The sequence below is a fragment of the Enhydra lutris genome, unplaced genomic scaffold (assembly GCF_002288905.1).
Source record: "Enhydra lutris kenyoni isolate GAN:26980312 unplaced genomic scaffold, ASM228890v2 scaffoldscaffold27, whole genome shotgun sequence".
NCBI classification, from domain to species: Eukaryota; Metazoa; Chordata; class Mammalia; order Carnivora; family Mustelidae; genus Enhydra; species Enhydra lutris.
The window spans coordinates 3,822,141-3,849,260 of record NW_019154111.1 but is presented as its reverse complement, the minus strand read 5'-3'; the positions used below and the strand labels follow the sequence as shown (position 1 = coordinate 3,849,260).

At 50.3% G+C, this 27,120-nt stretch overlaps 1 protein-coding gene across 1 annotated transcript in view; it reads right to left on the bottom strand.

Moving 5' to 3' along the window:
- Positions 1–16,755: 16,755 nt before the first annotated feature.
- LOC111151895 (DENN domain containing 2A) overlaps positions 16,756–27,120 on the bottom strand; it is a 109,040-nt gene continuing 98,675 nt past the window's right edge. Inside the window, exons 18-23 of the mRNA XM_022510112.1 lie at positions 24,767–24,944; positions 23,143–23,184; positions 19,772–19,889; positions 19,146–19,391; positions 17,464–17,550; positions 16,756–16,981 (exon numbers count right to left, since the gene is read on the bottom strand). Coding sequence (XP_022365820.1) covers positions 16,950–16,981; positions 17,464–17,550; positions 19,146–19,391; positions 19,772–19,889; positions 23,143–23,184; positions 24,767–24,944 — 703 coding nt within the window. The 3' untranslated portion in view covers positions 16,756–16,949. The remainder of the gene's footprint in view (positions 16,982–17,463; positions 17,551–19,145; positions 19,392–19,771; positions 19,890–23,142; positions 23,185–24,766; positions 24,945–27,120) is intronic.

The following is a 27,120-nucleotide window of genomic DNA, read 5'->3' as shown; positions in this document are numbered from 1 at the left end:
GTAGTATGACCGGGGAACAGCCTCCCCTTTCTAAATATATTCCTCCTAGCCATAAACAAAAAGACTATTCACCCTTTCTCAGGGAGCCACCATCTCTGGAAGCCATTCTCCATCAACTCCTCATTTGCCGAAAATCAGTTTTCTTTGTGCGGCGGCTCAACCTGGTCGTTTCTGACTCACCAAGGAATGAGCTTAACTCTTCCTCCCGTTCCTTTACCCCAGCCTCCCCGCCCATCCCCCCATAGCCAACTACTGCTTTTTCATTTGTCTGTGTAACCTTCCAGATATATCTAATGAACGTTCAAATACCTATGTGCTTCCTCCTCTTGAAAAGAAAAACTAAGGGCTATACTGGACCCCACAGCCTTTAACAAGCAGCGTATTTGAAGCTCTTTCTATGATCAGAACCTAAAGAGTATCTCCATTACTTTGCATACTTTGTTTTCTGCTGAGCGGATATACCCCATCATTTGTGGCTGGTCCCGTCAATAATTGGTTTTGAGGGGCGCCTGGGTGGCTCAGTGGGTTAAAGCCTCTGCCTTCGGCTCAGGTCATGATCCAGGGTCCTGGGATCGAGCCCCGCCATCGGGCTCTCTGCTCAGTAGGGAGCCTGCTTCCTCCTCTCTGCCTGCCTCTCTGCCTCCTTGTGATTTGTCAAATAAATTAATCTTTAAAAAAAAAAAAGAATTGGTTTTGAATTCTTTGTAATGAACAGTACTTCAATCACATTTTATGTACAGTATCTTGCACATGGGGGATTGTCTGTAGGGTAAACTAGAACTGGTATTACTAGGTCCACGAGTATGGGTATTTGCCATGCTAATAGAGGTTATGAAATCGTCCCTCATACAAACTGTTCCCATATATAGTCTCACCAGCAAGGCCTGTAACACATTTGCAAACAACGCCACAATCCCACAAGCTACCAAGTTTTTGGCTATTTGCCAATCCGATGAGGAAAAGAACAGTACAGTACAAGAATGTTATTTTCCCGAAGATTTTGTTAGGTCACCTCTACACCCATCATGAGGCTCGAACTTGCACCCTGCAATCAATAGTCACATACTCCACCGACTGAACCAGCCAGATATCCATTTTCTATTTTAGAAATTATCTCCCACATAGTAACTTCAGAATCTCGTTCTGTAGTTATCAAATCCTATTAGTCTTATTTTTAACTCCCAACTTTAGGGAGGCACCTTCCTACCTCCCTCTGAACACAGTTCTTGGAAACTCTTTCTCCTCAGCATTGTAGGTCAACACCTGACTCAGATTAAGGGACCGACCAAAATACTTTAATTAGAGTAAACAAATGACTAGACAAAAATCAACGAAGGACACGACCAGGATATGGATGGGGTAAATTTAGATCAGTGGGGACTTACCTCACCTCCCTGCTTTCCTTCGTGCTTCTGGTTTAGTGTGGTGGAGTTTGCAACTGATGGCCAAAAAAATTCTTCAGGAGTACTCGGTGCCAAAATCGTTGTCTCACCACAGCTAACCCACAGGACACGTCGGCAAAAAATCACGGCTCCAGGAGGCCTAGGAGCAACTGGTTATATACTGTGGAGTTAGGTGGCAGTAAAGACAATGGGAAGTTTCCAGAAGGACTTTCATATGCTAAAGAAGACTCACCAGCTCCCGGAGGCCTGCCTATTGTGAAGCTAAGGTTGTTTTTTCCCTCTAAGCATTTCCCTCTAAGCATTAACATTAAGACAATTGGGAGTTTCCTGGAGGGATGTGACACTCCGCCTGCCTCAGGGCTGGAGGTTATAAGGAGATTTAATTTTATCTACGTTTCCTTCTGCCTTTGTTCCCCACAACTCTTTGACGGAACACAAACTAATGTTTTAGGAAAAGAATAAGGAAAATTTAGGGTAACTTAGCACCTCTTCTTTAAACGGCTGGCTAGCTCAGCTCTTCCTCTTCTAAAAGGCTTTGTGGGAGCCCACGGGTGTTTGGCTCCAGAGATCAGACTCTTAGGGAGGGGCAGAACGTGCTAGTAGGTTTGCAACTTCCATTCTTCCCTTTGCTTCTTGTGGGAGCTGAAAACAATTGATAATCTCAAAAAAGAACAATACCGGCCTGGGGCCATGGACTAGGAAAAAGATAAACTGGATTGTAGAAAAGGGCTCAGGGCCACCTTTTAAAATACGGAGACTTTAGAGTTAGAAAAATCCTGTCAGCTTTAACTTTTACTTTCCCGCTTCTGTGGGGGTGGGGGGAGGGGGTAGAAGTCACAAATGAAACCCTGCTTAAAGCCCTAGGACCGGGAGGGCAGCCCAATCGCCTTGGAAGGGATCCATTTCCGAGGCTGCTGGAGTCCCCACTGAGAAGGAGGTGCTGAGAAGGACTTTGAGAATTTCGCAGTCGTATTTGGTGAAAATACCAGATTTTGTCTTTTTAAGAAAAAGCCTCTTCCAGCTTCAGCCGAAAGGCGCCAGAGTGAGGGGATACGGCATCAGTGAGCGCGTCCACTCATACATTCTAACCTATCTGCACAGAGACCAACTAAAGGATTAGAAAGAAAAGGCTTGGAAAAACCCAGCAGGGTCGTGGCCAGGACAGAGGGATCGGTGGGTGTAGAAGCTGTGCTCAGGGGCCTTGGCTGATGGGATCCAGGACCGGCTGATGCCCGCGTGGCTGGAGCCCAGGGACAGAGGACGTGGGCGCAGACGGGCAGGGGAGCTGGAGGGCACTGGGAGAGATGGTGGGAGCTCGTGCCCTGGCGAGCAGGTTCCCCCCAACACCTTACTTAGCTCCCAGCTGCTTCCAGGGCTCAGGGGTACAAGAGCACCTGGCTTGGGTGGGGGCCAACCAGACCAGATCAGGACAAAATCCGAAGGCAGAGAGACGGGGGTGGTGAAACAATGAGTTCATCTCAGCGAGGTCCACACCGGGAAGGCAGTAGACGAGGGTCTCCAGGTACTAAAGCTACTTCCAAGGTTTGTGGAAGGAAAATGTGGGGCAAAGGTGACTGGGTCCCCGTGGGTTGGGTTTGATCCCTGTCTTGGAATGAGTCAGGGGTGGGGTCTTGCTGGCTCCTGGCTGGCCTCACCCCTCCAGAGGACAGTTTTAGTGCTCAGCAACGGATTGCCTGTGGTAAGAGATAAATTGGAAAGAAGAACTTAATCGTAAGAAAGTACTAACTGAGGTCAAAAGGGAGGTGAAAGGGAGGTGTTTGGGTGCCTGGGTGGCTCAGTCATTAAGCATCTGCCTTCAGGGCGCCTGGGTGGCTCAGTGGTTAAAGCCTCTGCCTTCGGCTCAGGTCATGGTCCCGGGGTCCTGGGATCGAGCCTCACGTCGGGCTCTCTGCTCAGCAGGGAGCCTGCCTCCTCCTCTCTCTCTGCCGGCCTCTCTGCCTGCCTGTGATCTGTCAAATAAATATCTTAAAAAAAAAAAAAAAAAAAAAGCATCTGCCTTCAGCTCAGTTCCAGCCCCACATAGGGCTCCCTGCTCAGCGGGGAGCCTGCTTCTCCCTCTTCCACTGCCCTCCCCCCACCCCCCTGCGCTCTCTCAAATAAAATCTTTTTTTTAAATGGCGCGTTTGGGGGTCTACTTGAAGGGATGAGGCAAGGGGGATGGCGGGTGATGAGTCGGGGCGTGTGGCCAGCACGCTATGAAGGCTCGAACAATTGTCCTTCCACCAAGTCAGCTTTATTCAGTCAGAAAGCAAGATTAGCCTAATTGTGAAGCGGGTTCAGGATTTCCAAACTCAGCGGCATTTCACTGCACAACCTGGCTTCCCGCACACCTCACACAGACTACAGTACAAAGACACTGAGGGGTAAGAAGTCAACAAACCAAACTTGAAGTCGGTCTGTGAGTGGCAGCGGAGGTGAGGACCCTGTATGGCCCAGGTGAGCTTACTGTGGTCACACAGTGCGAGATCACTGTGGTGTTTAGAGATCGGTCACCCAGAGCCTCTGGTGGCAGCCGCCTCTTTAATGTGGCCAGATGGGAACGCTCAGCATCTGCAGAGTGTGACAGTTTGCAGGAGAAATCCTCCCTTTTTAAAGGCATTTGTTCAGTCCTTAGGACAAGGGAGCTGAAGGCTCGCTGAGGACCGGCAGAAGCTTACACCCCACAACCCGCCCCCCAGGGCATTGGTGTGACATTCCTCGGGCCCTCCTGGCTGCCCTAAAGGAAAAACAAATCGTTAACTTCCAAAGAGCACAGTCCCGCAGGGCAGGAGTCTCCCTCCCTTTACAAAAGCCTCCGTAATTTACAGGAACAAAGCATTTCTATCAATAGCCTAGTTTCCAGAAGGGAACGTAGATACAATTCAATGTCCTTAAGATCTGCAGCCCACTGGCAGGTCCTGGAAGCAGGCAGCCGTGTAATGCTCCTCCAGGAAGCTCCCAACTATCTCACGGTTCATCCCTTACTGGAAGGAAAAACCATCTTAACTTGACAATGGCAAGGCCTCAGGTATCCCTTGAGTCTTCTTTAACATATAAAAATCCTTTTGGGGCGCCTGGGTGGCTCAGTGGGTTAAGCCTCTGCCTTGGGCTCAGGTCATGATCCCAGGGTCCTCGGATCGAGCCCCACATCAGGCTCTCTGCTCAGCAGGAAGCCTGCTTCCCCTCCTCTCTCTCTCTGCCTGCCTCTCTGCCTACTTGTGATCTCTCTGTCGAATAAATAAATAAAATATTTTTTTAAAAAATCCTTTTGAAATCTCCCTTTCCCTTGCCCCAAAGCCCAGGCGCCCAAGCGTATAGTCAGCCACACCTCACAACCCCAGGGCGGCAGCTCTTTCCTGCCCCTGGGTCCAGTCCCAGGGTTTTAATAAGCCACCATTTTGCACCAGAGATGTCTCAAGAATTCTTTCTAGGTCGTTCCCTCCAGACCTCACCCCACCAAACCCCACCTATATTCTAAAGCCATGTGATTTAGCCTTGTGGGCTGCTTCTGGCCGTCGTGGTTATCAGTTTTCAGCCGTTCCAGGCTTTCTCAGGTCTGCTGGTTATCAGTTCTGGATGTCACTAGTACGTTCTGGTTCTAATGATAACTACTCTCAGGCCTTGGCTGCCTTCCCAAGTCATTATGTCATTACTTGGCAGGAGGCACTGCTTGACATGAGTGACTCCATCTTGCTCTCTACAAGGCAACAGAGACCCCCTTGTCACCCTTGGATAGTCACAGGTGCAGAGCATCTATTCAGTTTTCTGCTGCTGCTGCTCCTGGCTTCATGCTTATTAGGGAGCTTTGGTCTGAAGGACCACAGTAATGCATTCTGCATTTGGTCGTTATTATAGAGGAAGAAAAAACTTGACCTCTACCCTGTCAGGTTCAGTCACTGGGGCTTATGAATTAAATTGACAAAAGCCAGGAATAGGAGAAGAGAGCATAAGGGGAGCCAACAAAAAAAGTAGCTGGCTCCTGGGGCACCTGGCTGATTCAGTAGGAAGAGCATGCGACCCCTGATCGTGGGGTTTTAAGTTCGAGCCCCACTTTGAGTGTAGCGATTATTAAAAATAAATAAATAAACTTCAAAAAAAAAAAGTAACTGGCTCTTAAATGGTTAAACTTAAAGGCTTATATATCTAACTTAGTAGGGTAAAGGCAAGGGGGAGAAAATGCCATTATGGGAAAAAACAGTAGGCTTCTTTAGGAAAGACAAATGGGTTTTTTGAACAAATGAGAGATTTTAAAAAGTTTGTGATAATGTCTGTATACCCAGTCCCAGCTCTGACTCTATCACCCCTGCGGCCCATCCTCTGACCACAACCCACACAGCCTCTCTGAAACACTGTATCACCTAGTAGGGCTTTCAGAGACAATCATCTCTGAAATGCAATTCCTTGTGAAGTCTTCTTGCTTGCTTTCCAGGTCCTCCCCTAAATCAGTGAGAAACTCCAGGCTTTAAGTAGAAGAAAGCTGGCTGATTTCACCTGGTGCGGGGATTCTGTTCCATCACTGCACCTGAAAGATACAAATGCATGGGGTGACCCCAGTGTCCCGTTGACAGGTGAATGGACAAACAAAACGTGGCATAACATACACTGGAATGAATATTATTTAGGCTTAAAATGGAATGGAATTCTAGGCTCCAACACGGATGAACCTTAAGGATATTATGCTAAGGGCAGATACCGTACGGTTCAACTCCTGAGAGGTACCTAGACTAGCAAGAGGCATAGAGGCAGAAAGTAGAATAGAGTCTGGGTGGGGGGGTGGGGGGGTGAGGGAGAATGAGGAATCATATTTAATGGCTGCAAAGTTTGAGCTGGGGGTTGGGAAAAGGTTCTCGAGATGGACGGTGGCAATGTTACACAATAAAGTGAATATACTTAACACCGCTAACGGCACATTTAGAAATGGTTGAGATGGTAAATTTTATGTTTATATATATTTTAATGCAGTTAAAACAACATTTTTAAAAGTTTTTTTTTTTTAAGTAATCTCTACACCCAACATGGGGTTCAAACTTACACTCCTGAGATCAAGAGTCACATGTGGGATGCCTGGGTAGCTCAGTGATTAAGCACCTGCCTTCGGCTCAGGTCAAGATCCCAGGGTCCTGGGACACCTGGGTAGCTCAGTGGGTTAAAGCCTCTGCCTTTGGCTTGGGTCCTGATCCCAGGGTCCTGGAATGGAACCCCACATCGGGCTCTCTGCTCCACGGGGAGCCTGGTTCCTCCTCTCTCTGCCTGCCTCTCTGCCTACTTGTGATCTCTGTCTGCCAAATAAGTAAATAAATAAATCTTAAAAAAAAAAAAAAAAAAGATCCCAGGGTTCTGGGTTCGAGCCCCACATCAGGTTCCCTGCTCAGTGGAGAGTAGCTTCTCTCCCTCCCTCCACCTCTCCACCTAGTCACGTTCACTCTCTCTCAAATAAATTTTTACAAATTTTTACAAAATTTTTTTTAAAGATTTTATTTATTTATTTGTCAGAGAGAGAGAGGGAGAGAGAGCAAGCACAGGCAGACAGAATGGCAGGCAGAGGCAGAGGAAGAAGCAGGCTCCCTGATGAGCAAGGAGCCCGATGTGGGACTCGATCCCAGGACGCTGGGATCATGACCTGAGCCGAAGGCAGCTGCTTAACCAACTGAGCCACCCAGGCGTCCCCAAATTTTTACAAATTTTTAAAAAGATTTTATTTGCTTACTTGTTTATTTATTTGTTTATTGTTTATTTATTTATTTATTAGAGAGAGAGAGAGAGAGAGAGAGAGGAAGCAGAGACAGAGCACTAGCAGTGGGGGAGAGGCAGAAGGAATGGGAGAAGCAGGCTTCTTCCCGCCCAGCGGGGAGCCGGGTGCGGGGCTCAATCCCAGGACCCTGGGATCATGACCTGAACCAATGGCTGGTGCTTAAGGGACTGAGCCACCTGGATGCCCCATTAAAAAATAAATAAATAATAAAACCTTAAAAAAACAAACAAAACAAAAAAACAGAGTAGCATGCTACACCAACTGAGGCAGCCAGGTGCCCCCAAAATGTTTGAATATGAATGGATTTGGGAGCATTTGGAATACTAAGGCACAGGTGGCCATGTGCCGGGTCTCTGTAAAGCCCTGCGTGGACCAGAGCCGCCAGAGGGGCCTGGTGTGCTCCTCAGGAAGGCAGACACCCCTGGGAGAGAGAACGGTGCCGCAGTCGGCTTCCAAATAAGGAGGGGCATGAGCTATAAATAGCTGCTAGGACGAGCTGGGGCATGTCCTGACTTCCAGATCAGCTCAGCTGTTAGCCGCCTGGGAGACTCAGGGCTATAGCTCCCTCTTTGTCTCCTCCCTCTTCCCCCACCACCCGTCCAGCCAAGGGCACCAGCTCCTCCTTCCTTCTCCCGTCTGCCCAGTGGCACCATCAGCTGAAGGTTCTGGGATTCTGCCCTGAGCCGGCTTGGAGGCCACATTTCCTCGGTGGGGGGAGGCCCCAGGTGCTCCAGGAGTCAGTCAAGTCTGGGGTCAGGGGGGGACCTCTTCTATGTTACAGGTGGGAAACAGAAGGGCAGGAGGTGAGGACGTGTGTCCCAAGTTCATCGTAACTTGGAAGCACAGCTGGGCAAGGAGGCTGCAGGCCCCATTCACCCCCATATTCACTCCCGTTTGATGCTGGAGCCCCCCTCCCTGCACCCTATGAAAGCAAGTGGGAATCTGGAGCAGTGGCTGAAATAAATTGTCCCTCCCCCTGTGAGGCCAGGACATTGTCAGTTTGCCGTGAGATACCGATTTGCTGGGCTTGGCACACAACACACAGGGAAGAGGGTGACGTTTTCTTTCCTCTTTGTGATTGTGTGTGTGAGCAAACGAAGTGTGTAGAACCAACGTGCCCAGTCTAAACTGAAGGGGGTCAGCATAGGCCACCCTAAAATATGCCACTTTGGTATAGAGGTATTTTGAGCTGAAGGCAATTGAGAGTCAACAGATTAAAAAAAAAAGTCTTGGGGCCCCTGGGTGGCTCAGTGGGTTAAGCCTCTGCCTTCGGCTCAGGTCATGATCTCAGGGTCCTGGGATCCAGCCCCGCATCGGGCTCTCTGCTCACCGGGGAACCTGCTTCCCCCTCCCTCTCTGCCTGCCTCTCTGCATCTCTCTCTCTCTCTCTCTGTCAAATAAATAAATAAAATCTTAAAAAAGAAAAGTATTTTTTTAAAGTAAGTTCTAGGCCCAAGTGGGGCTTGAACTCACGACCCCAAGATCAAGAGTCACATGTTCTACCGACTGAGTCAGCCGGAGCCCCTCCTGAATTTTTATTAGCATAGATTCATTTTCTTTTGCTTTTTGTTGGATGTGTATAGAAAGAGAACCAAGACCCCTCTGTGCCCTTCTAACCCCTCTGTGCCCTTCTACCTGCACGAAGTCCTTATCTTACCATATTAAGATTTATCAGTGTTTTGCTTTGTTTTTATTTATTTATTTATTTATTTATTTATTTATTTATTTATTTATTTGACAGACAGAGATCACAAGTAGGCAGAGAGGCAGGCCTAGAGAGAGGAGGAAGCAGACTCTCTGCCGAGCAGAGAGCCCGATGTGGGGCTTGATCCCAGGACCCTGGGATCATGACCCGTGCTGAAGGCAGAGGCTTTAACCCACTGAGCCACCCAGGCGCCCCTATTTATTTATTTTTAAGTTTTTCTTTATTTATTTGACAGAGAGAGAGCACAAACTGGGGTGGGGGGCGGCAGAGGGAGAGGGAGCCTGAAGTGGGGCTCAATCCCAGGACCCTGGGATCACGACCCTTGCCGAAGACAGACACTTAACGGCTGAGCCAACCAGGCGCCCCAGTGTTTTGCTTTATAGTGGGACTGCTCTGTGTCTTGTCAGAGAGCTCATCCCCCTTGAGGTCAGAGAGACTTTCTCCCATTGGCTTCTGAAATGTTAGATCTAGGTTTTTACATTCTGGTTTATTTTAACAAGTTGTTAGATGGGACATACCAAGTCCTAAACCTTAAAAATATTAACTAATTTAAACCTCATAAAAGCCCTATTTACTTAATATTACATAAAAGCCCTATTCAAACCTTTGGATGAGGAAACTGAGACATTCAAGTAAGTCTCTCCGAGGCCCACAGCTAGTGAGGGGAAGCCAGAATTCAAACCCACACAGTTTCCAGAATCCGTGACTCAGACTTGGCACACTTTGTAAGATACCTGGAATTAATTTGTACGCGTGGGCTGACGTGGGGGGCCAATTTTCTTCTTTCTCCATATGGAAAACCACCAGCACCAGATAACAAGGTGATTCAGGGATACTTTTTTTTTTTTAAGAGTTTATCTCAGAGCTAGAGAGCAGGGGGAAGGGCAGAGGGAGAGGGACAAGCAGCCCCCACACGGGACTCGATCCCAGGACCCTGAGATCATGATGGGAGCTGAAACCAAGCGTCGGATCCTCAACCGACTGAGCCACCCAGGTGCGCCATCATTCGGGGATACTTTGCAGAGCAAATCCCTGTTATTTCAGCTTTCAAAAAACTAAAAAAGGAAGAAAGGCCGAGTCTGTGCTCCTTCCTTAAGTCCCTTGTCCTTCCTGCCCTCGGGTCTGCTGTTCTTCAAACATGGTAGGGAGCCTCTCTCCTGCCCTGGGTCCTGGTCTTGTCTTTTCAAAATGGTGCAAACACCCAAAATGTCCTTCTCGTGCCTCTTTCAGAAGAATGCGGCTGATGGGCCATCCTGGTCTCCTCTGTGGAGGGCATTGTCCACGGCCCACTGGTGTGACACTGGCAGTCACGGCCCAGTGTGGGGACGGGGAGGGGCTGGGGACGTGGGGAGCCTGCAAAGGAATGGAGGGTACAGCCCAGGACAGAACGTTCGAGCTGTTCCAGGGTTCAGGGGCCGTAAGCAATGCCGAGATTCCGGGAGGTGTCTGATGCAGCCCCTGGATGTGTCCCTGGGAAGAGGATGAATGAGGGAGACGCCTGTGTGTCCAGAGCACGCAGTAGCCTCACGGGTGGGAAGTGGAGGGCCCCTTGGGAGGGTGCTCTCGGCCGCCGGGACGCAGGCTGCTCTAACAAGCCTGGTGTTGAACAACTGTGAGGGCAGTGCGGTGCCCATTCGTGGTGGTGGTTAGTCCCTGGGGTTGCTGTGACCTTCCACGGTCCATGGACGGGCCCCAGGTCCACGGTCACAGAGATCTCACCTCTTTTGACCTCGCTGGGGGTGGCCAGTGAGGCCACCGAGGGAGGAGCAGCAGTTTGGGGACACTCTGTTCTTTATCCACACGCTGTTGAAAGTGGAGAGGTTTCGATGTTCCCCTGAAGGTCTCCCATGCGTGTGCACGCGTGTGTGTGCGTGCACACATGCGTGTAGGAGTGGGGGGCCCAGGGCACGCTATGTTGCCTCAGAGGGTTTGGGTGGTAGGGAACCTGGGTGGGGAGTAGGCAGGTCCAACCAGGGAGGGGATGGCAAGTCAGGGAGAACATTCAGGACTGCTGCACGGTGCCCCCAACACTGCCTGGGGGGCAAGGGTGTGGGTGTGTCTTTTTTATGATAATCACCTGTGACCAACAAAGATTAACCAGACCCTAAAAAGGAAGTAAGCCATTGAAGGTGTTATCACTAGTCCCCGCTCAGTGGGGGTGTCAATAGAAATGTTAAAAGGATTTAAGTTCCCTGGTTAGCTTTCTGTGAAAGACCAGCCCTAAAGGTCCTTGTTGGCGACCCGGTCGGGACCCCTCTCGCTGTGGGAGTTGTTTCCGTATCTTCACTCAATAAACTTCTGTCCCTTGACTCATTCTTCTTTGTCCAGATTCCTTCTTCGACTCGGTGCCAGGAGAACCGCGCTCTCCGGCTTCGTTTGGAAGCAGTTGCGTAGCGGAAGTTAATGTTAAGGTGGCGGGTGTGTGGCCAGAGTTCAAGTAACTGCAGCCGAATAGAAATGCACTGTAACATTCTTGCAGCGTGTGTGTCCTGCAGGGTTTAACAGGTACACAGCGTAAAATGTAGCATTTTAACCATTACACAGCTTAGCGGCATGAAGTGTATGCACACTGTACAGCCGTCCCCTGGTTTTGGTTTTTGTTACCTAGGTATATTTTTTAAAGATTTTATTTAGGGGCGCCTGGTTGGCTCAGGTTAAGCGTCTGCCTTCCGCTCAGGTCAGGAAGCCTGCTTCTCCCTCTCTCTCTCCCCCTGCTTGTGTTTCCTCTCTCGCTGTGTCTGTCAAATAAAATCTTTTAAAAAAATTATTTATTTGAAAGAGGAGAGGGAGCACAAGCAAAGGGCGGGAGGGGGTGAGGGAGGGGAGGGGCAGTGGGAGAGGGAGCAGCGGAAGCCCAAGGCGAGGCTCCATCTCAGGACCCCAGGATCATGACCTCAGGCAGACGCTTAACTGACTGAGCCACCCAGGTGCCCCTGGATTTTGTTTTTTGGGTTTTTTTTTTAATTTTTATTTTTTTAAAGATTTTATTTATTTATTTGACAGTCAGAGATCACAAGTAGGCAGAGAGGCAGGCAGAGAGAGAGGAGGCAGGCTCCCTGCTGAGCAGAGAGCCCGATGTGCGGCTCGATCCCAGGACCCTGGGATCATGACCTGAGCCGAAGGCAGAGCCCCTGGATTTTGTTTTTTTAAGCACCATATTTTGTCGCGTCTATAAGTGCAGGATGCTGACAGTCCCGCTCGGTGTAGCCCGAACCCCTGTTGTTCCCCCAGAAGGCAGATGTCCCATCTCCAGAGGCTCTCAGCTTCACTCGGCCTCCTTAGCACCTGACTCAGAGGGGCTTGGCTAGGCTGGAGGGAGGGGACCCCTGGCTGGTCGGAGCCAAGAACCTGGGGCCAGTGGACCCCACACTGCTGGGAAGGGCCCTGCGCCACCTCACTGGGAGTCGCCCCGGCGGGTGGCCCCCGCTCGGCTCCAGTACAGGGTGCCTGTCCTGCTCAGGGCTTTCCCCAAGCCCAGGCCGGATAAACCGAGGCAGTGAGGGCGGAAGAGCAACCTCTAGCCCCAGAACCCGGGCTAAACTCCAGGTGCTTGGGGCTCGGGTCCGCTCAGGGGCTTGTCCACTGCCACGCCCCCCGGGGCCCTCCCACACCCGCTCCCCAGGATCAGCCCTTCCACGCCTGCCCGAAGGAGTGACGGCTCAGTCCACGTGAATCTGGAGTTCTCTGGATTGGACAGTCCACATTCCGCACAGGCGGGTGAGGGAATTAACTGTTGTAGGAGCAACAGCCCGAGGTGAGGTTCAGGTGCAGGACTGGGCCGGGTGCTCCTAGCAAGACGGTAGAGGTGGGGCGGGTGATGGCTGCAGGCAGAGGAGAGGAAGAGGGCAGCTGAGGAGCCTGGGGTTGGCCAAAGGTGAGACTGTTTTGCTTTTTGGCCCGTTGCCCCCGGAAGCTGGCACCAGGCCTGAGTGACTTGTAACCGAAAAGAAGTCAGAGGTTGGCAGCTGCGCCCCACCCAAGATTTGGGTGAGGGCGAGGTGTGGTCACTGGACAGGCCGGGAGTGAAGTTAATTGGCCTCCCCAGGTGCCCGCGGTCCAATGACCCCTCTCGCCTGCCTCTGCTTTTCCTACCAACCTTTGCTCAGGCCAGGATCTCCCTCTCCTCCGCTGCTCAGGCCAGGATCTCCCTCTCCTCCGCTGCTCAGGCCAGGATCTCCTTCTCCTCCGATGCCTGTTTCAGCCCCTCCTGCCCACCCGCGTCGGGCTCTGAACTCAGCTCGCACGGACTCCTGGTGAAGCCCAACCACCACCCCTTGCCCTCCTCTGAGCTCATCCCCACAGCAACTCCCCTCGGGATTTTGGGGGCGCCTAGAATGTATTGCCTTGGGTTTGCTTTCAAGCCTCTGCAAGGTTAACTTGAATAATGGACCTTTTTAGAAACCCAAATTCACCAGGTTTGATCTCTCAGATGAGTGTGGGTGGCCCCGTGCAAGCTTATACCCATTTCATTTGTTTTGATTTTGCAGAGCATTTCAGGGGCTCTTAGGTAATGCTGAACTCAGGACATACGCAAAGAAGTCTTATTTCCATAACTTGGCCCTAACATGACTCTGTCAGTGAAAAATGTAAGGGAGAATTTGCTTATAAGGGAGATCAGTCACCTGAAGAAGTGAGTCACCTAAGCCCTGTAAATGTCTGAGGACCTTTGGGGAACTCCTGGCCAATGAAGGGCTCAGGGGCTTTAGCCCCAGGCAGGTTAGGGTGAACTCCAGGAATCCGTATTTCAAACTAGTAACCCATCAAACTTGATGCAGGAGGTGCCGATCACCCCTGAGAAGACTGGGGTCCTCTCTGAGAGGTGTGGCTGGCAGGCAATGGACAGAACTGAGAAAGCTGGAAACTGTCTGAAGAAAGGAAGGGAGCTCTGAGAGGTGGGGTGCCGGGTGCCCTCATGCATCGTGGATGGGAATGAAAAATGGTGCAGCCGCTGTGGAAATCAGTCAGATGGTCCTTCCAAATTGAGACGTAGATATTTCTACATGACCCAGCAATTCCCCTCCTAGGTGCATCTACTCAAAGAAACAGAAAACGGGGACGTAAATAAATCCACATCCACGTGTTTGCAGCGGTGCTGTTCTCAGTGGTCGAAAGGTGGAAATAAACCATAAACTGAGTGTCACTGATGGAAGAATGGATAAACAAAACGTGGTCCAACCGTGCCCTGCATATCATTCAGCCATACACAGGAAGCACTGTTATAACAGGGCTACGGCGTGGATGTACCCCGAAAACATTGTTCTTGGTGAAAGCAACCAGACACAAAAGGGGATTTGTGTCTGTGATCCCATAAACCCATAGAGACCGCAAGAAGAGCGCTCGGTTGCCAGGGGCTGGCGGCGGGGGTGGGGCGCTGAGAGTAACTACTTAATGTGTACAAGATTTTCTTTTGGGGTGATGAAAATGTTTTTTTGGTTGTTGCTAACATTGCAAGTGTACTAAATGCAACTGAATTGTTTATTTTAAAATGACTGATTGTATGTTCTGTGAATTTCACCCCAATATAAGAAAAAGTGGGGGGAGGCAAGTGCCCAGAATCAAGGAGGCAGCAGGGTTCCCCAGCACCAGCTCTGCCTGAGGAAAAAGGGTCTCATGGTTCACTGGGAACTGAAACCCGATAATGGCGTGCTTCTAAACACATGCACATTCTCCGTGGAAAATGTATGCCTTTTATTGACATTAGAGGACTGGGTTCTTGGACAGATGTTGTGAGTGGAAAGACACAGAGGCTGGGTGACGGTGATCTGGTTTAGCCCACCCAGGCCTTACAGCCACACTTTGTTTCCGAACCCAAACCGTGTTTCCATCCACGATCTGCCCTAAACTGTGAGCTTAGATTACAACTCGGCTTTGTTTCTCTTGCCTCTGACCCTCCCCAGCCTAATTTACCACTTTGCAAGTTGTTGACAACTTTTCAGTTGATTTAATTTAAATATAAGCAGGGCCGGATGGGAGGAATGCTGGGAAGATGGGTCGGAGGGCTCTCCAGGGTCGGATGATGGTCTTTTCTTGCACGTGTGCCGCTTACGTGGATGTGGTCATTTTCAAAAGTCTGTTACGCTGTATACTCATGATCTGAGAACTTTTCTGTATGTGTATTGTACTTCAAGCAAAAAAGAAAATGAAAACAAGGCAATGTACTAAGATACTTATACAAAGATGCTTTTCTCAAACTTATTAAAAACTGGAAATAGCCTGCATGCATAAAAGTAAAGGACTGGTAAACTAACTTCTAATACATCTATAAAATAGAGTGTTACACAGTCATTAGAAATGTTGACAAAGATGCATATTTATTCACTTGGAGGTGGTAAGTAAACAATATGGAATAAGTTAGAAAAGGTATATTCCAAAATATTAAAAGTGATCATCTTGGGCAGAATACTGGTATTCATAAAATTAACTAATCCGAGGAGCTTATTAGGTACAAATTCCTGAGCCCCCAACACTCAATTCCATTTCGGTCTCCCCCCTCAATGCCAACCACACATACCTACCCAGGCTAACTGTGCTGCATAGCCTGGTTCCGACCTTGCACCCCTTTGAGAATCTGATATAAACTGTGGATCCTCTCTCCTAAAAACCAAATGGACACACCAAATCTTGGCTGTAACTTCCAGGTGGAAGGGGGTCATCCAAGGCTCCAGTTAAGAACCTCTAATGTAGAATGACAGAGAGCAACCATTTCTTCGTTCTCCTCTTGTTTTTTTTTTTTTTTTCCTTAGAAGACCCCTTGCTCCCAGCTCCCTAAAGGTGAGAACCTGTGCCAAGTGGCACAACTCCTTGGGCCATTGCCAAGGTCAGTGCACATCCCTTTAGTATGTTTTTGTCGGGACCTCTGGTGCCATCCAGAGGGGGTCCACAAGCAGCGGGTTGGTCGGCCACAGTGGTGACCCTGTGGCCTGCTGGAGAACTTGCCAGTGCTGCTCACTCTCTCTTCCTGCATCCTCACTGTGCCCTTGCAGGACAGGACTTGGGGTGTAGCCTCTACTCCCACCTCTCTGCTTCTGGTCCCGAGAGGGCAAGCCGCCTAGCGGGCACAGGAGTCTGATGAAGCTAGCCCCAAAGTTCTGATCACCCATCTTGTAAACGTCAACACCAGAAGCCCCTCCGTTTATGCAGATCTCGGTCCCTACAACTAGAGGGGAAACATTCCCTACAATATAAACGGGAATAGGGTCAAAGCCGCAGCTTACATGTTTTAAGGACCCCAAGAATATTTTATTAACAGATCATATGAGGAGATCTCTTTTGTGTGTCCCTCTAAAAGTCATGGACTGCTTGGGCAGTGGATGGTTCTATGGCTTTGAAGAGGAAAAAGGCCAACTGGAAGTGTCCGGTCTGTTCGGGCCCGGAGAGGAGTGGGTAGCATGACAAACGGCCTCGGCCACCAGGTGGCGTCCCTGGCCGGCCTGGAAGTGCAGCTCAGCCCAGGAAGCCAAACGCCTCTGCCGTTCCCCTCTTCCTTCAGGCTGGATAGGGCACCATTCCACACACACACCAATTCCTCAAGAGGACTCGTGCCCCAATACCTGTGAGCACGAGGGTTGTAGGGCTGCCACTGCCCTCCTCTAACACCTGCGTCTGTCCCCGGCCCTACCCAGAGGGGCGCCTTGCTTCCCCGTCCCTGGTCACTGCTCCTGCCCTCCTCTTCCTCGTCTCTTCTTGGCCTCAGAGCCCAGCTGCCAGGCAGTATGAACCAGGGCACCACGGCACAAGGCACCAGAGTTTTCTTAGCCCTGGCATAATAAAAAGAAAACCCAAACACTTTTCTTTCTTTTAATACCTAAGAGTAAAAATATAAAAAATCCCAAACCCAACAACGCAAACCATCCATTTGAATGTTGTGCCATGCCTGGTCTCAGGTCTCCTTTCCAGGGCTGTTCTGAAGGAGCAGCACCTGCTGGAACCTGGGTCCTGGGGAGGCCCTGGGGTAGCCAGAAGCCATTCCGGCCTTTATCCCGCACCTGTGACACCCAGGACCCAGCGTTTCAGAAAGGCCACCAGGAACTGTTTTTTAAAAATGTGGATGCAACTAGGACGAAGTTTTCCCTTGAAGCTGAGCTGAAGGTTATTTCTTGTGGAGAAACTTCATTTTATTGCCTAAAAAAAAAAAAAGAAAATGAGAATATGTCACCAGGCAGACAAAAGTGAAACTTCGCCCTTTCCATCCCAGACCCGGCGGCGGGGGTGCGGAACGACTGTTGCCTCCCATGCCACCTCTGGAGCCTCTCCTCACGCAACCTCCCCAATGCAGGGGATCGTCCCCAGACATGGGGATCTTTGAAAGGAAGAATGTCAGAGCTGTAGAGGAGCATTTGCTCCGGAACAGGTGACACAGGGAGCACGGAATGGAACATGTTCTGCTTCCTAAGCTCGATTCCCCAGAAGACTGAAGAGTGCTGGAGAGAAGGACTGCCCAGGGGCCAGTGAGGCAAGGAGGGTTCCCCTGGGGCCAGCTCAGAGCAGGAGCCTGCAAGGCCACAGAGCAGTGAGCTCTGCATTGTCTGGCCCCCGTGGAGGGAACCTGCCAAGACTGGGGGGACCAGAGGCTGGTGATGGGGACAGAGACCACTGGGCCTTACCGAGTCCCTTCAGGAACTTATTGACACCACTGTGTTCTCCACTGGGGAGTGTTTCCAGGTACTCTTGGGCTCGGACCTCAAACAAACCTGTTGGCAAGAGAAATCCCAGCCATTTTAGTTCCTTCTCACTCCCTCTCTTCTAAACAGAGCCATTTCCTTACCGCCATAAAAAGGAAACCTTGCTTCTGAGATGAGCTGCTCCTCTACACAGGCTCTGAATCCTGAGCTGTAGAAGGGGTTTTATTGGCCTTATAATTGCCCAGCCTTGTGCAGTAACTGTTCTGGAAGGCTCTAAAGCTAGCTCCTACATGAAATGCTATTTTATTCAACAAACACCTTCCAAGTGTCTATACTGTACCAGGCACTCGGTTTCAAAGATGGACCAGACAGCCTTGGCTTTCAGGACTCCTGTTGTCTCCCTTTCCCTCATGTTCTCCCCTAAGAGGGGAGAGCTTCCTGGGAACCTGTCTGCCATCTGTGGGCTCAGGAAGGCCGGACAGGGCACCCTGCAGGCGCCTTCTCCTCTAGCCCCAGGAGTGAGGCTCTGGCATTGTCTTCCTTTTTCACGGATCTTCCCTGGACCTCCAGGACGCCTTCCACGCTACTTTTAAGCTTTTGTGTCTCAACCTTTCTACCAAATAGCGATCTGTAAGCAGATATTCTGGTAAGCAGAGCTTCTACTTCAAGGAAGCCTGTCATCAGGAGCGTGACTCAGACTCTAATCAATTTCCTTTTGTCTCTTCAGATCCCGCTCCTCAGAATACCTCAGGTGTGGCCAGCCCCTGTCTCATCTTTGCAAAGAGCTGCAGGAATGGGGGGCTTTGGTTCCTTCACCCAGGCTCGGCCATCACAGCACCCGAGGACAGGGGGGCCTGAGGCTGGAGGCTGTCCTGGGACCCTCGCTGCCTTCTCTGTTCACTGCACTGGCTTCTCCTTGATGGCTGTCTCCCCCACCCAGGTCTGATTCCCATCAGTGACAGTCTTCACCAACATTTCTAGCTTTCCGATTCCCAGAAGGACTTAAGATGATCCAAGAAACAGAGGGGGGGGGTGATTAGATCCTCCCTCACATACTCCCCCTCCTCAGCCCTGGAAGGGGGATGAAGTCCAGCCAGAGGGGACAGGAAAAGGGAGGAGAGTGAGTGCAGGCGGGCAGGCTCATGGCGAGAGGACCGCCAGCTCCCCAGGCTGAGGAGTCTTTGCTGTGCTACCTCCTGTGCTGCTGAAAGCGAAGAGGCGCGCTCACACCAAGTGGGGGCATGGCCATCCTCTCTGCCCCTGCTGGCTGGTGCCACACCCCGCGGAGATGGGCAGGAAAGAAGGGCAGAAGGGAGGAGAGGTCTGAGGAAAAGGAGAGGAGGAGCCAGCGAGGGACAGGAGAGCATGCTCTTGAGAGTTTCATCGAGTTGGCAAAATGGAACAGAAGGAGAACCTGCCACCAGAACCTGGAATGTGGTTCCGGGAGAGGCTGGGAGTGGGGAAGGAGATGGCCAGAGAAGACAGGCGGGACACTGGGGCAGGGTGACCAACTCTGAGGCAGCGGGACGGAGCCTCCTCCGGGGCGGGCTGCGCCGCTGCTCCCACCTGCACCCAGGCCCCATGACCTTCCTCCCTGCTCCCTGCCTCTGCGGCCTGGGCGTCTCTAGCTGGCTCGGCCCCCAACGCGGAAGGTGCCCCCTCACCTTTGGCATCCTGCCGGCGCAGCTCCCGCTCCTGGATGAAGCCCCGAAAGGTCTGGGTCTCCATGAAAACCTCCAGGAAGCGGCGGAGGCTCTTGGAGGAGACGGCTTTGCGGAAGGCCTCTCGCTGCAGGGTCCTCTCTTCGCGCTCGCCCGCTGTCAGGAACAGGGAGTAGTGGCCCACGATCTCCACGAAGAAGCGGACAAAGGCTTCGGACACCACCTCGTTCAAGGGGCTGGACTCGGGGCCTAAGAAAAGTGGGGAAGGGCGGGAGCCAGTGAGGGCGGGGGCAGAGGCAGAGCCTGAGACAGTCCCAGGGACACAGGTAAGGACTAGAGCAGATCATCATTCTCCAAGACAGATGTTATCTAGGGTGGTAAAGTCATTTCTCCCTCCCCTTTAATCTGGTATTTTAGGGCTGAAATGGGGGAGATGGGAACATTTTTCTCACGACTCATTGTCAACATGAGATCCAGATCAAGGGGTTACGCCCCTGGTTTCTCTCCTTGCACGCCCCTCTGGCCAGTTTTCCTACTTAACTCAAGGACACGTGGAAGGGCTGGTCAGCGGCCCACTGGCTGCCAGATGCTAGTGATGGAAGGGGGAGACGAGGCGGCTGAACTCTCACCGTACTTGCAGTCCGGGGGCCCATCATCCTGGTCACTCGCCAGGTCGTTCCTCTGCTCCAGAATGTGCTCCAGGGCCACCTGAAGCTTCCTGGGGAGGATGGAATCCTCATCATCCATCTGTAAAGCAGAGAGAGCAGGTGGGCCGGTGTCCCAAGGCCTTTGGGGATGAGAACCACGTCCCAGCCCGCAGCTCACCCGGCATAGTTTTGGGGTTAGTGGAAGAAACATGATTTGGAGACAGAGATCTGAGGTTTGAATTGTGATTCCATGTTTGTTTCTTTTTAAAGTTCTATTTATTTATATATACCCCACAGGAGGCTCAAACTCCCAACCCCGAGATTGAGAATCGCATACTCTTCAGACTGAGCCAGCCAGGCGCCCTTCTTGATTCCACTTTTTACAACCAATATGAGCCTCAGTTTCCCCACTTGTAAAATGGGTACCAATCAATATCTACCTCATCGTGAAGATTAAAAGGGATACAGAAGACACTGATGAAAGAATTTGAAAAAGCTATAAATAAAGGGAAAGATAGTCTGTGTTCATGGATTGGAAAAATTAACTGTTAAAATGTCTATTTTACCCAAAGCCATCTATAGATTCAGTGCAATCCCCACCAAAACTGTAATGGCATTTTTTTTTTTAAGATTTTATTTATTTGTCAGAGAGAGAGAGAGAAAGAGCGAGCGAGCACAAGCAGGGGGAGCAGCAGAGGGAGACTGAGAAGCAGGCTCCAGGACCCTGAGCTCATGACCTGAGCCAAAGCTCAACCCACTGAGCCACCCAGGTACCCCTGTAATGGCACTTTTTATAGAAATAGAAAGAACAATCCTAAAATTCACACGGAACCACAAAAGACACTGAAAACCCAAAGCAATCCTGAGAAAGAACAAAGCTGGGGGCCTCACAATTCCTGATTTCAAGCTTTATTAACAAAACTATAGCAATCAAAACAGTCTGGTAGTGCCATGAAAACAGACACACAGACTAAAGGAACAGAATCAAGAGCCCAGAAATCAACCCGTAAATACATGGTCAGCTAATATCTGACAAGGGAGCTAGGAATTCAACGGTGGAAATGATGGGTCTTTTCAATGAACGGTGCCAGGAAATTCATGCAAAGACATGACCCCGGACCCCTATCTTACACCACTCAAAAAAATTAACAGGAAATGAATTAAAGGTTTAAATTAAAGATTAAAGATAAGATCCAAAACTAAAGGTACTAGAAATAAACAGGGAAAAAGCTCCTTGACACTGGTCTTGGCAATGCTGTTTGGACAGGACGCCAAAAGCTACCAGCAACAAGGGCAAAAACGAGCAAGGATTCCGTCACACTAAAAACTTCTGCCCGTGAAAGAAATGGTCAGCACTAGACGTACTGTGGGTAGGAACGTGAGTCAGCGCTGTGCTGTGGCAAATAGCACGGAAGGTCCTCAAACACTTACAAATAGAACTACCATGACTCAGTACTCCCACTTCTGGGTGTGTATCTGAAGGAAATGAAATCACCATTTTTTTTTTTTTTTTTAATTAGAGAAAGAGAGCGTATGCGTGAGTGGGGCAGGGGCAGAGGCAGAGGGAGAGAGAGAATCTGAAGCAGGCTCCATGCCCAGCACGGAGCCTGACGCAGGGCTTTGTCTCATGACCCTGAGATCAGGACCTGAGCCGAAATCAAGAGTTGGACACCTGACCATCTGAGCCACTCAGGCGCCCCTGAAATCCCATCTGTACCCCATGAACATCACAGTACTATTCGCAAAGGCCAAGACATGTAAACAACCTAAGTGTTCATTCATGGGCGAACGAATAAAGAAAATAAGATTGTGTGTGTGTGTGTGTGTGTACACAATGGAATGTATATACCCAGATACACGCATATAATGGAATATTAGTTATAAAAAAGAAGGAAATCCTGCCTTTTGTGACCACATGGATGGACCTTGAGAGCATCAGGCTTAGTGAAATAAGTCAGAGAAAGACAAAAACTGCATGTTCGCACTTATATGTGAAATCTAAAAAAAGCTGGAGCCACACAATTAGAGTAGAATGGTGGTTGCCAGGAGCCAGGGGGTGGGGGAAATGGGCAAGCGTGGTCCAAGGGTACAAAGTTCAGGTTATAAGCTCAATAGTTCTGGGGATCTAATGCATAGCATGGTGACTATAGTTAACTATAATCTACTGTATATCTGAAAGTTGTTAAAAGAGTAGGTCTCAAATGCTATCAGCACACACACAAAAAAGATAATTGATTATGTGAGGGGATAATGCATGGGTGGCTCAATGGGTTAAGCCTCTGCCTTCAGCTCAGGTCATGATCTCAGGGTCCTGGGATCGGCTCCACATCGGGCTCTCTGCTCAGCAGGGAGCCTTCTCCCCCCTCCCCACCCGCCTGCCTCTCTGCCTACTTGTGATCTCTCTGTCAAATAAACAAAAAATCTTAAAAAAAAAAAAAAAGTGTCAACTCATTTACTTTAATTTAATTTTTTCTTTAAAGATTTTGTTTATTTATTTGACAGAGAGAGAGAAAGTGTACAAGCAGGTCAGTGTTAGGCAGAGGCAGAGGGAGCAGCAGATTCCCTGCTGAGCAGGGAGCCGGATGCGGGACTCAATGGATCCTAGGACTCCAGGATCATGACCTGAGTCAAAGGCAGTCACTTAACCAACTGAGCCACCCATATATACAGATTTTTAACTGCGCAGGGAGTGGGCACCTCTAACCCGTGTTGTTTAATGGCCAACTGTGTTTCTTTCTCTTTTTCTCTCCTTTTCATTAAAAGAAAAAAAAAAGGCACTTGGGTGGTTCAGATGGTTAAACATCTGTCTTTGGCTCAGATCATGATCCCAGGGTCCTGGGATCAAGCCCTGCATCAGGCTCCCTGCTTCGTGGGGAGCCTACTTCTCCCTCTCCTTCTACTGTTCCCCCTATTTATGCTCTCGCTCTCTCTGTCCAATAAATAAATAAAATCTTTAACCCCCCCCCAAAAAAGAGATCAGGACAATATATATTGTATATAATCTTGTGTCCTGATTTTTTCCACTTAATATTATATCATGGACTTAAACAGTTATTGCTTGAAAACATTTTGAAAAGAACAAGTGTCTGTAGTTACAACCTATACAGACCTTCTAAATGTTAGAAAACCATTCTGTGATAAGACACACAGGACTCAGTGCTTTGCCAAACCCTTGCTCTTTTGGCCCTGCCCTCTGTGTATTTCCAGTCCAGCCCTGGCCAGGGATCGCCCAAGCCCGCCGGCCTGTTTTACAATCCCAGGCCCACCAAAGAGCCTTTCCAGACCTGGAAAGCCTTGTGCCCAGCAGCAGAGATGCAACAGAGCATCGGGCTGAAGCTGGCCTTCTTACTCACCTGTCTGAGGAACCGATTGTTGACGAGGTCGACCACAAGGACCTGCAAGATGAGGAAAAGGGATGATTACTGTCGCCGGGGTGTAGTGACACTCTTAGCCTTCCTCCTTCTTGGCATCCAGACAGGCAGCTGGGGTGGGGAGGTGGAGTGGCCCATTTGTGGTTTCCTGACGTTGCCACTACAGCCACAAATGATGTAGAGGGGGAAGGGGATGGGGAAGGGCTTTCCAAAACTGCATGCTTTCAACACTGAAGCCACAGGCTGGGACATGTGTATGCCACAGACTGGACTCCCTGCCCTGTTCGGAGACGGGCTGAGGTAGAGCCTCTGGGACAGACTTGTAGTGTGTGGGTTACTGATGTGGGCGAAAGATGCTGGAGGAACCCTGCTGTTCCCATTCCATCAAGTCTGCACTCCCCACTCCCAGGGCTCTCTCTCCTCCTGGCTACCCCTTCGGCCTTGTCATTTCTCTTAATGGGACAGGAAGAGAGAGATCGGGAGGAGTGGATCCACCTGGAGAGTAAGTCAGGTTGCAAGTACTGGGCTTTCATCAAAGGTTTTCGGATAAGCACCCTCCCCTTCCCTCCTCAGAGCGGGGCTGAGGCCCAGGGCCGCGTAGGGTGGGACATGCACGTTGCCTAGGGCACATGGTCAGGAAAATGCTGGGTCTCTGCCTGCATGACCCGAGCCAGCGTGGGCCACTGGCTATGATAGAGGGAGAGCATGGGTCCGGAAGGCCACCACGTTTTTACCAACAGCTGGCAACACAGGCTCTAATACATCCCAGAGACCCTACCCAGGAGCTGAGGGGGGGTCTCTCCTTCCTTCTGAAGCACGTTTGGGGTCGAACTGTTCAGGGATCAGAGGGTACCCAGACAAACTGTGTGGTTCAGAAACCTATGCTCAAAGACCTGTGTGTGCTAGTGATTACTCATGGGACTTTAGGCCTCCCTGGGCAACCAGAGGAGCCACATCTGGGGGCCTGGGATAAATTTCAGCGACAGGCGTTCCCCGGGGGGTTCAGAAGTTAGTGACATCATTTAGGCACCTACGGTTCCCTCGCTGACTGCGGGGAGCAATCCGTACATGAGACAGAGATTATTTAGAGGAAGGGCCTGGGGCTAAAGACCCACCGGAATGCCAGGAGGACTTTCCCTACTTGGGGGCAAACGTGAAAACCCAGAAGTGGATCCTTAAAAACATTTTGGTGGTTGTCTTTTTAAACTGATGTGATAAAGGACCTGTGTGTAGGAGCACAGTGTTTGTCAGCTTTGTTATTAGTCCAGATATAAACTCCAGCTCTTGTTAGCTCCTCTGTGCTTTCTTCCTCTGTGCTGGGGAGAGGGAGGGAGGGAAGGATAGGGTGGACGGCTACTTCTGGATCCAGTGTTTCAACATCTGGCTAAGTTGTAGGTTGCTGCCCTTCAGGCCAGCGCGTTCATTTAGAGAAAACTGAGTTTTCAGTCCCTGAGGGTCTACTGAGGCAGACATGGGGGGGTGTAGCTAATAAAACTGTGGGCCCCCCCCACCCCCTGACAGTGCACTCTTGCAATATCTTAGCCAGCCCCTCCCCTCTGCCCTCTGGCCCCCACGGGGAGGGAACAGGGACATCCCCAGTGCTCACCTCTTCCAGCGGCAGCTCCCGGAGCAGCGGCAGCGAGCTGGTGAGCAGGCCGATGAGGAAGGGGGTCGGCGAGCACACGATGTCGATCATGGCGGGCGGCAGCACGGGGATGTAGGTGTGCTGCCAGGTGAAGGGGTAGATGACGGCCACCATGGCGTGGCAGCACTTGGACAGCGTGCTGTGGCGGAGAGAAGGGGAGAAGGGGCAGCTTCAGGGAAAGCTCTGGACTGGGCGTGCTCAGGCTCATGGGGTGGGGGCAGCCTCCATGGAGGAGGCTGGAGAGAAATGCACACCCTCCATCCCGAAGATAGGTTGGTCAGAAAAGGCAGCACGCACGTATCAGGTACAGCGTGTACCACAGTCCTAACAGACCAACCGGGCACGTGGGGCCTGGCTGAGGCTTTGAGACAGCTAGGAGGATGAATTCAATGCCTCAGCTACCTTTCCCCAGCGGACCTTCACCTGAGAACTACATTCTCTACGGTCTTGACCCAACCATTCACTTCCATCTCTCTTCCCCAAACCCTTCCAAATCAGTGAAAGCCTCTTTTCTCATGGATGCTCATGAATGCCCACGAATTTCTCTTACCGAAGACGATTTTATAGTCTAAACTAGCCTTCTCTTTGTTCTCTTCCACACACCGGCTCAGTCAAGCCGAACACCGAGGTGCAATGGAGTGAAACAGGGTAGCGCCGGCCGCCAGCATTCGTGCAGCAGCAGTGAGCTCCCAGGCGCTGCTGTGGACCTCAAACTCGGGTACAGTTACTGCTTACCCAGAATTCAGAACGTAAAAAAAAAATCACAGCACTGAGAGTCTCCCTTAAAGAATCATGATCATGCTGCAGCCTTTATCAGCAAGCCCTGACTGATCACAGTCCCCAGTGTTCTGTGCGCAGAGACTGACCTCCTGTGGGGACAAATGGGGGGGGGGATTACCCCGGACTGTCATCTGGAACATCAGCCCCACCCTGCCGCAGAGAGGATGCCCGGCAGCCTCCCAAATTGAGCAAGAGCCAGATTTCTTTCCTTCCCTGCAGTTTCTTGTGGCTGGTGAGTCCGCTGAGGGTGGACCCTCTCGGCTCTCATTCTAGTATGCTATTTCTAAAATGCCATGGGATTTGAACTTCAGAGGCTTGTTAGAAATATCTGTTGTAAGAATAAAAGTGAGGGCCTGTGGTTTTTCCCAGGAATGCACTGCATCCTCCTTGGGGCACAGACCCTGTAATGAGCATTTTCTCTGTTAGGTCACCTTCTGAATGTCTGCCCCAGTTCTCAGCTTTGCTGTTAGGCACAGTTGCAAGGAAGCCGAGTTCTCGATAGGTGAACACTCCCTTACCGGATTCCCATTGACATCAGGCACCTATACAGGCCTACTTTGGAGTTCTGTGCCAGGCCACCACAATCAAGCAAATATCTCAATAAAGGCAATCAACTGAGTTTTTTTGTTTCCCAGTGCATATAAAAATTATGTGTTTTCTTAAAGATTTTATTTATTTGTTTGACAGAGACATAGCGAGAGAGGGAACATAAGCAGGGGGAGTGGGAGAGGGAGAAGCAGGCTTCCCACCAATCAGGGAGCCCGATTCAGGGCTCAATCCCAGGACTCTGGGATCATAACCTGAGGTAAGGCAGACACTTAACCAACTGAGCCACCCAGGTGCCCCCAAAATTATGTTTATACTATACTGGAAGCAAATGTGCAATAGTGTTATACCTAAAAAAACAGTGTATGTGCCTTAATTTAAAAGTAGTTTATTGCTAAAAAATGCTAACCATCGGGGTGCCTGGGTGGCTCAGGTCACGATCCTAGCACCCTGGGAGTCCTGGGATCGAGCCCCGTATCAGGCTGCCTGCTCAGCGGGGAGCTTGCTTCTCTCTCTCCAGCTTCCCCATGCCTGGGTTCCCTCTCTCACTATCTGTCATAAATAAGTAAAATCTTAAAAAAAAAATGCTAACCATCATCTGAGCTTCCAGTGAATCATAATCACCAGTCACAGATGACCATAATATAATAATGAAAAATACTGTGAGACATTACCAAAATGCAACACAGAGCCACGACGTGAGCAAGTGCTGGTGGAAAAACAGTGCTGATGAACTTGGCTGATGCGGGGTTGCCACGAACCCTCAGTTTGTAAAACAAAACCCAAAACCCTGCAGTATCTGCAACATGGAACAGACTGAGGTTGGCCTGCAACCTCATTGTCATAAAACTCTCCTGAGCCCATTTTAACAGAATCACCTAGCTCTGGCTTCCTTAGAGAGAGAAGAAGTGAACTAAAAGATACTGGCCAGCAAGTGAAATAAGCCAGACAGAAAAAGGCAAATACTGGATTATTCCACTTACAAGTGA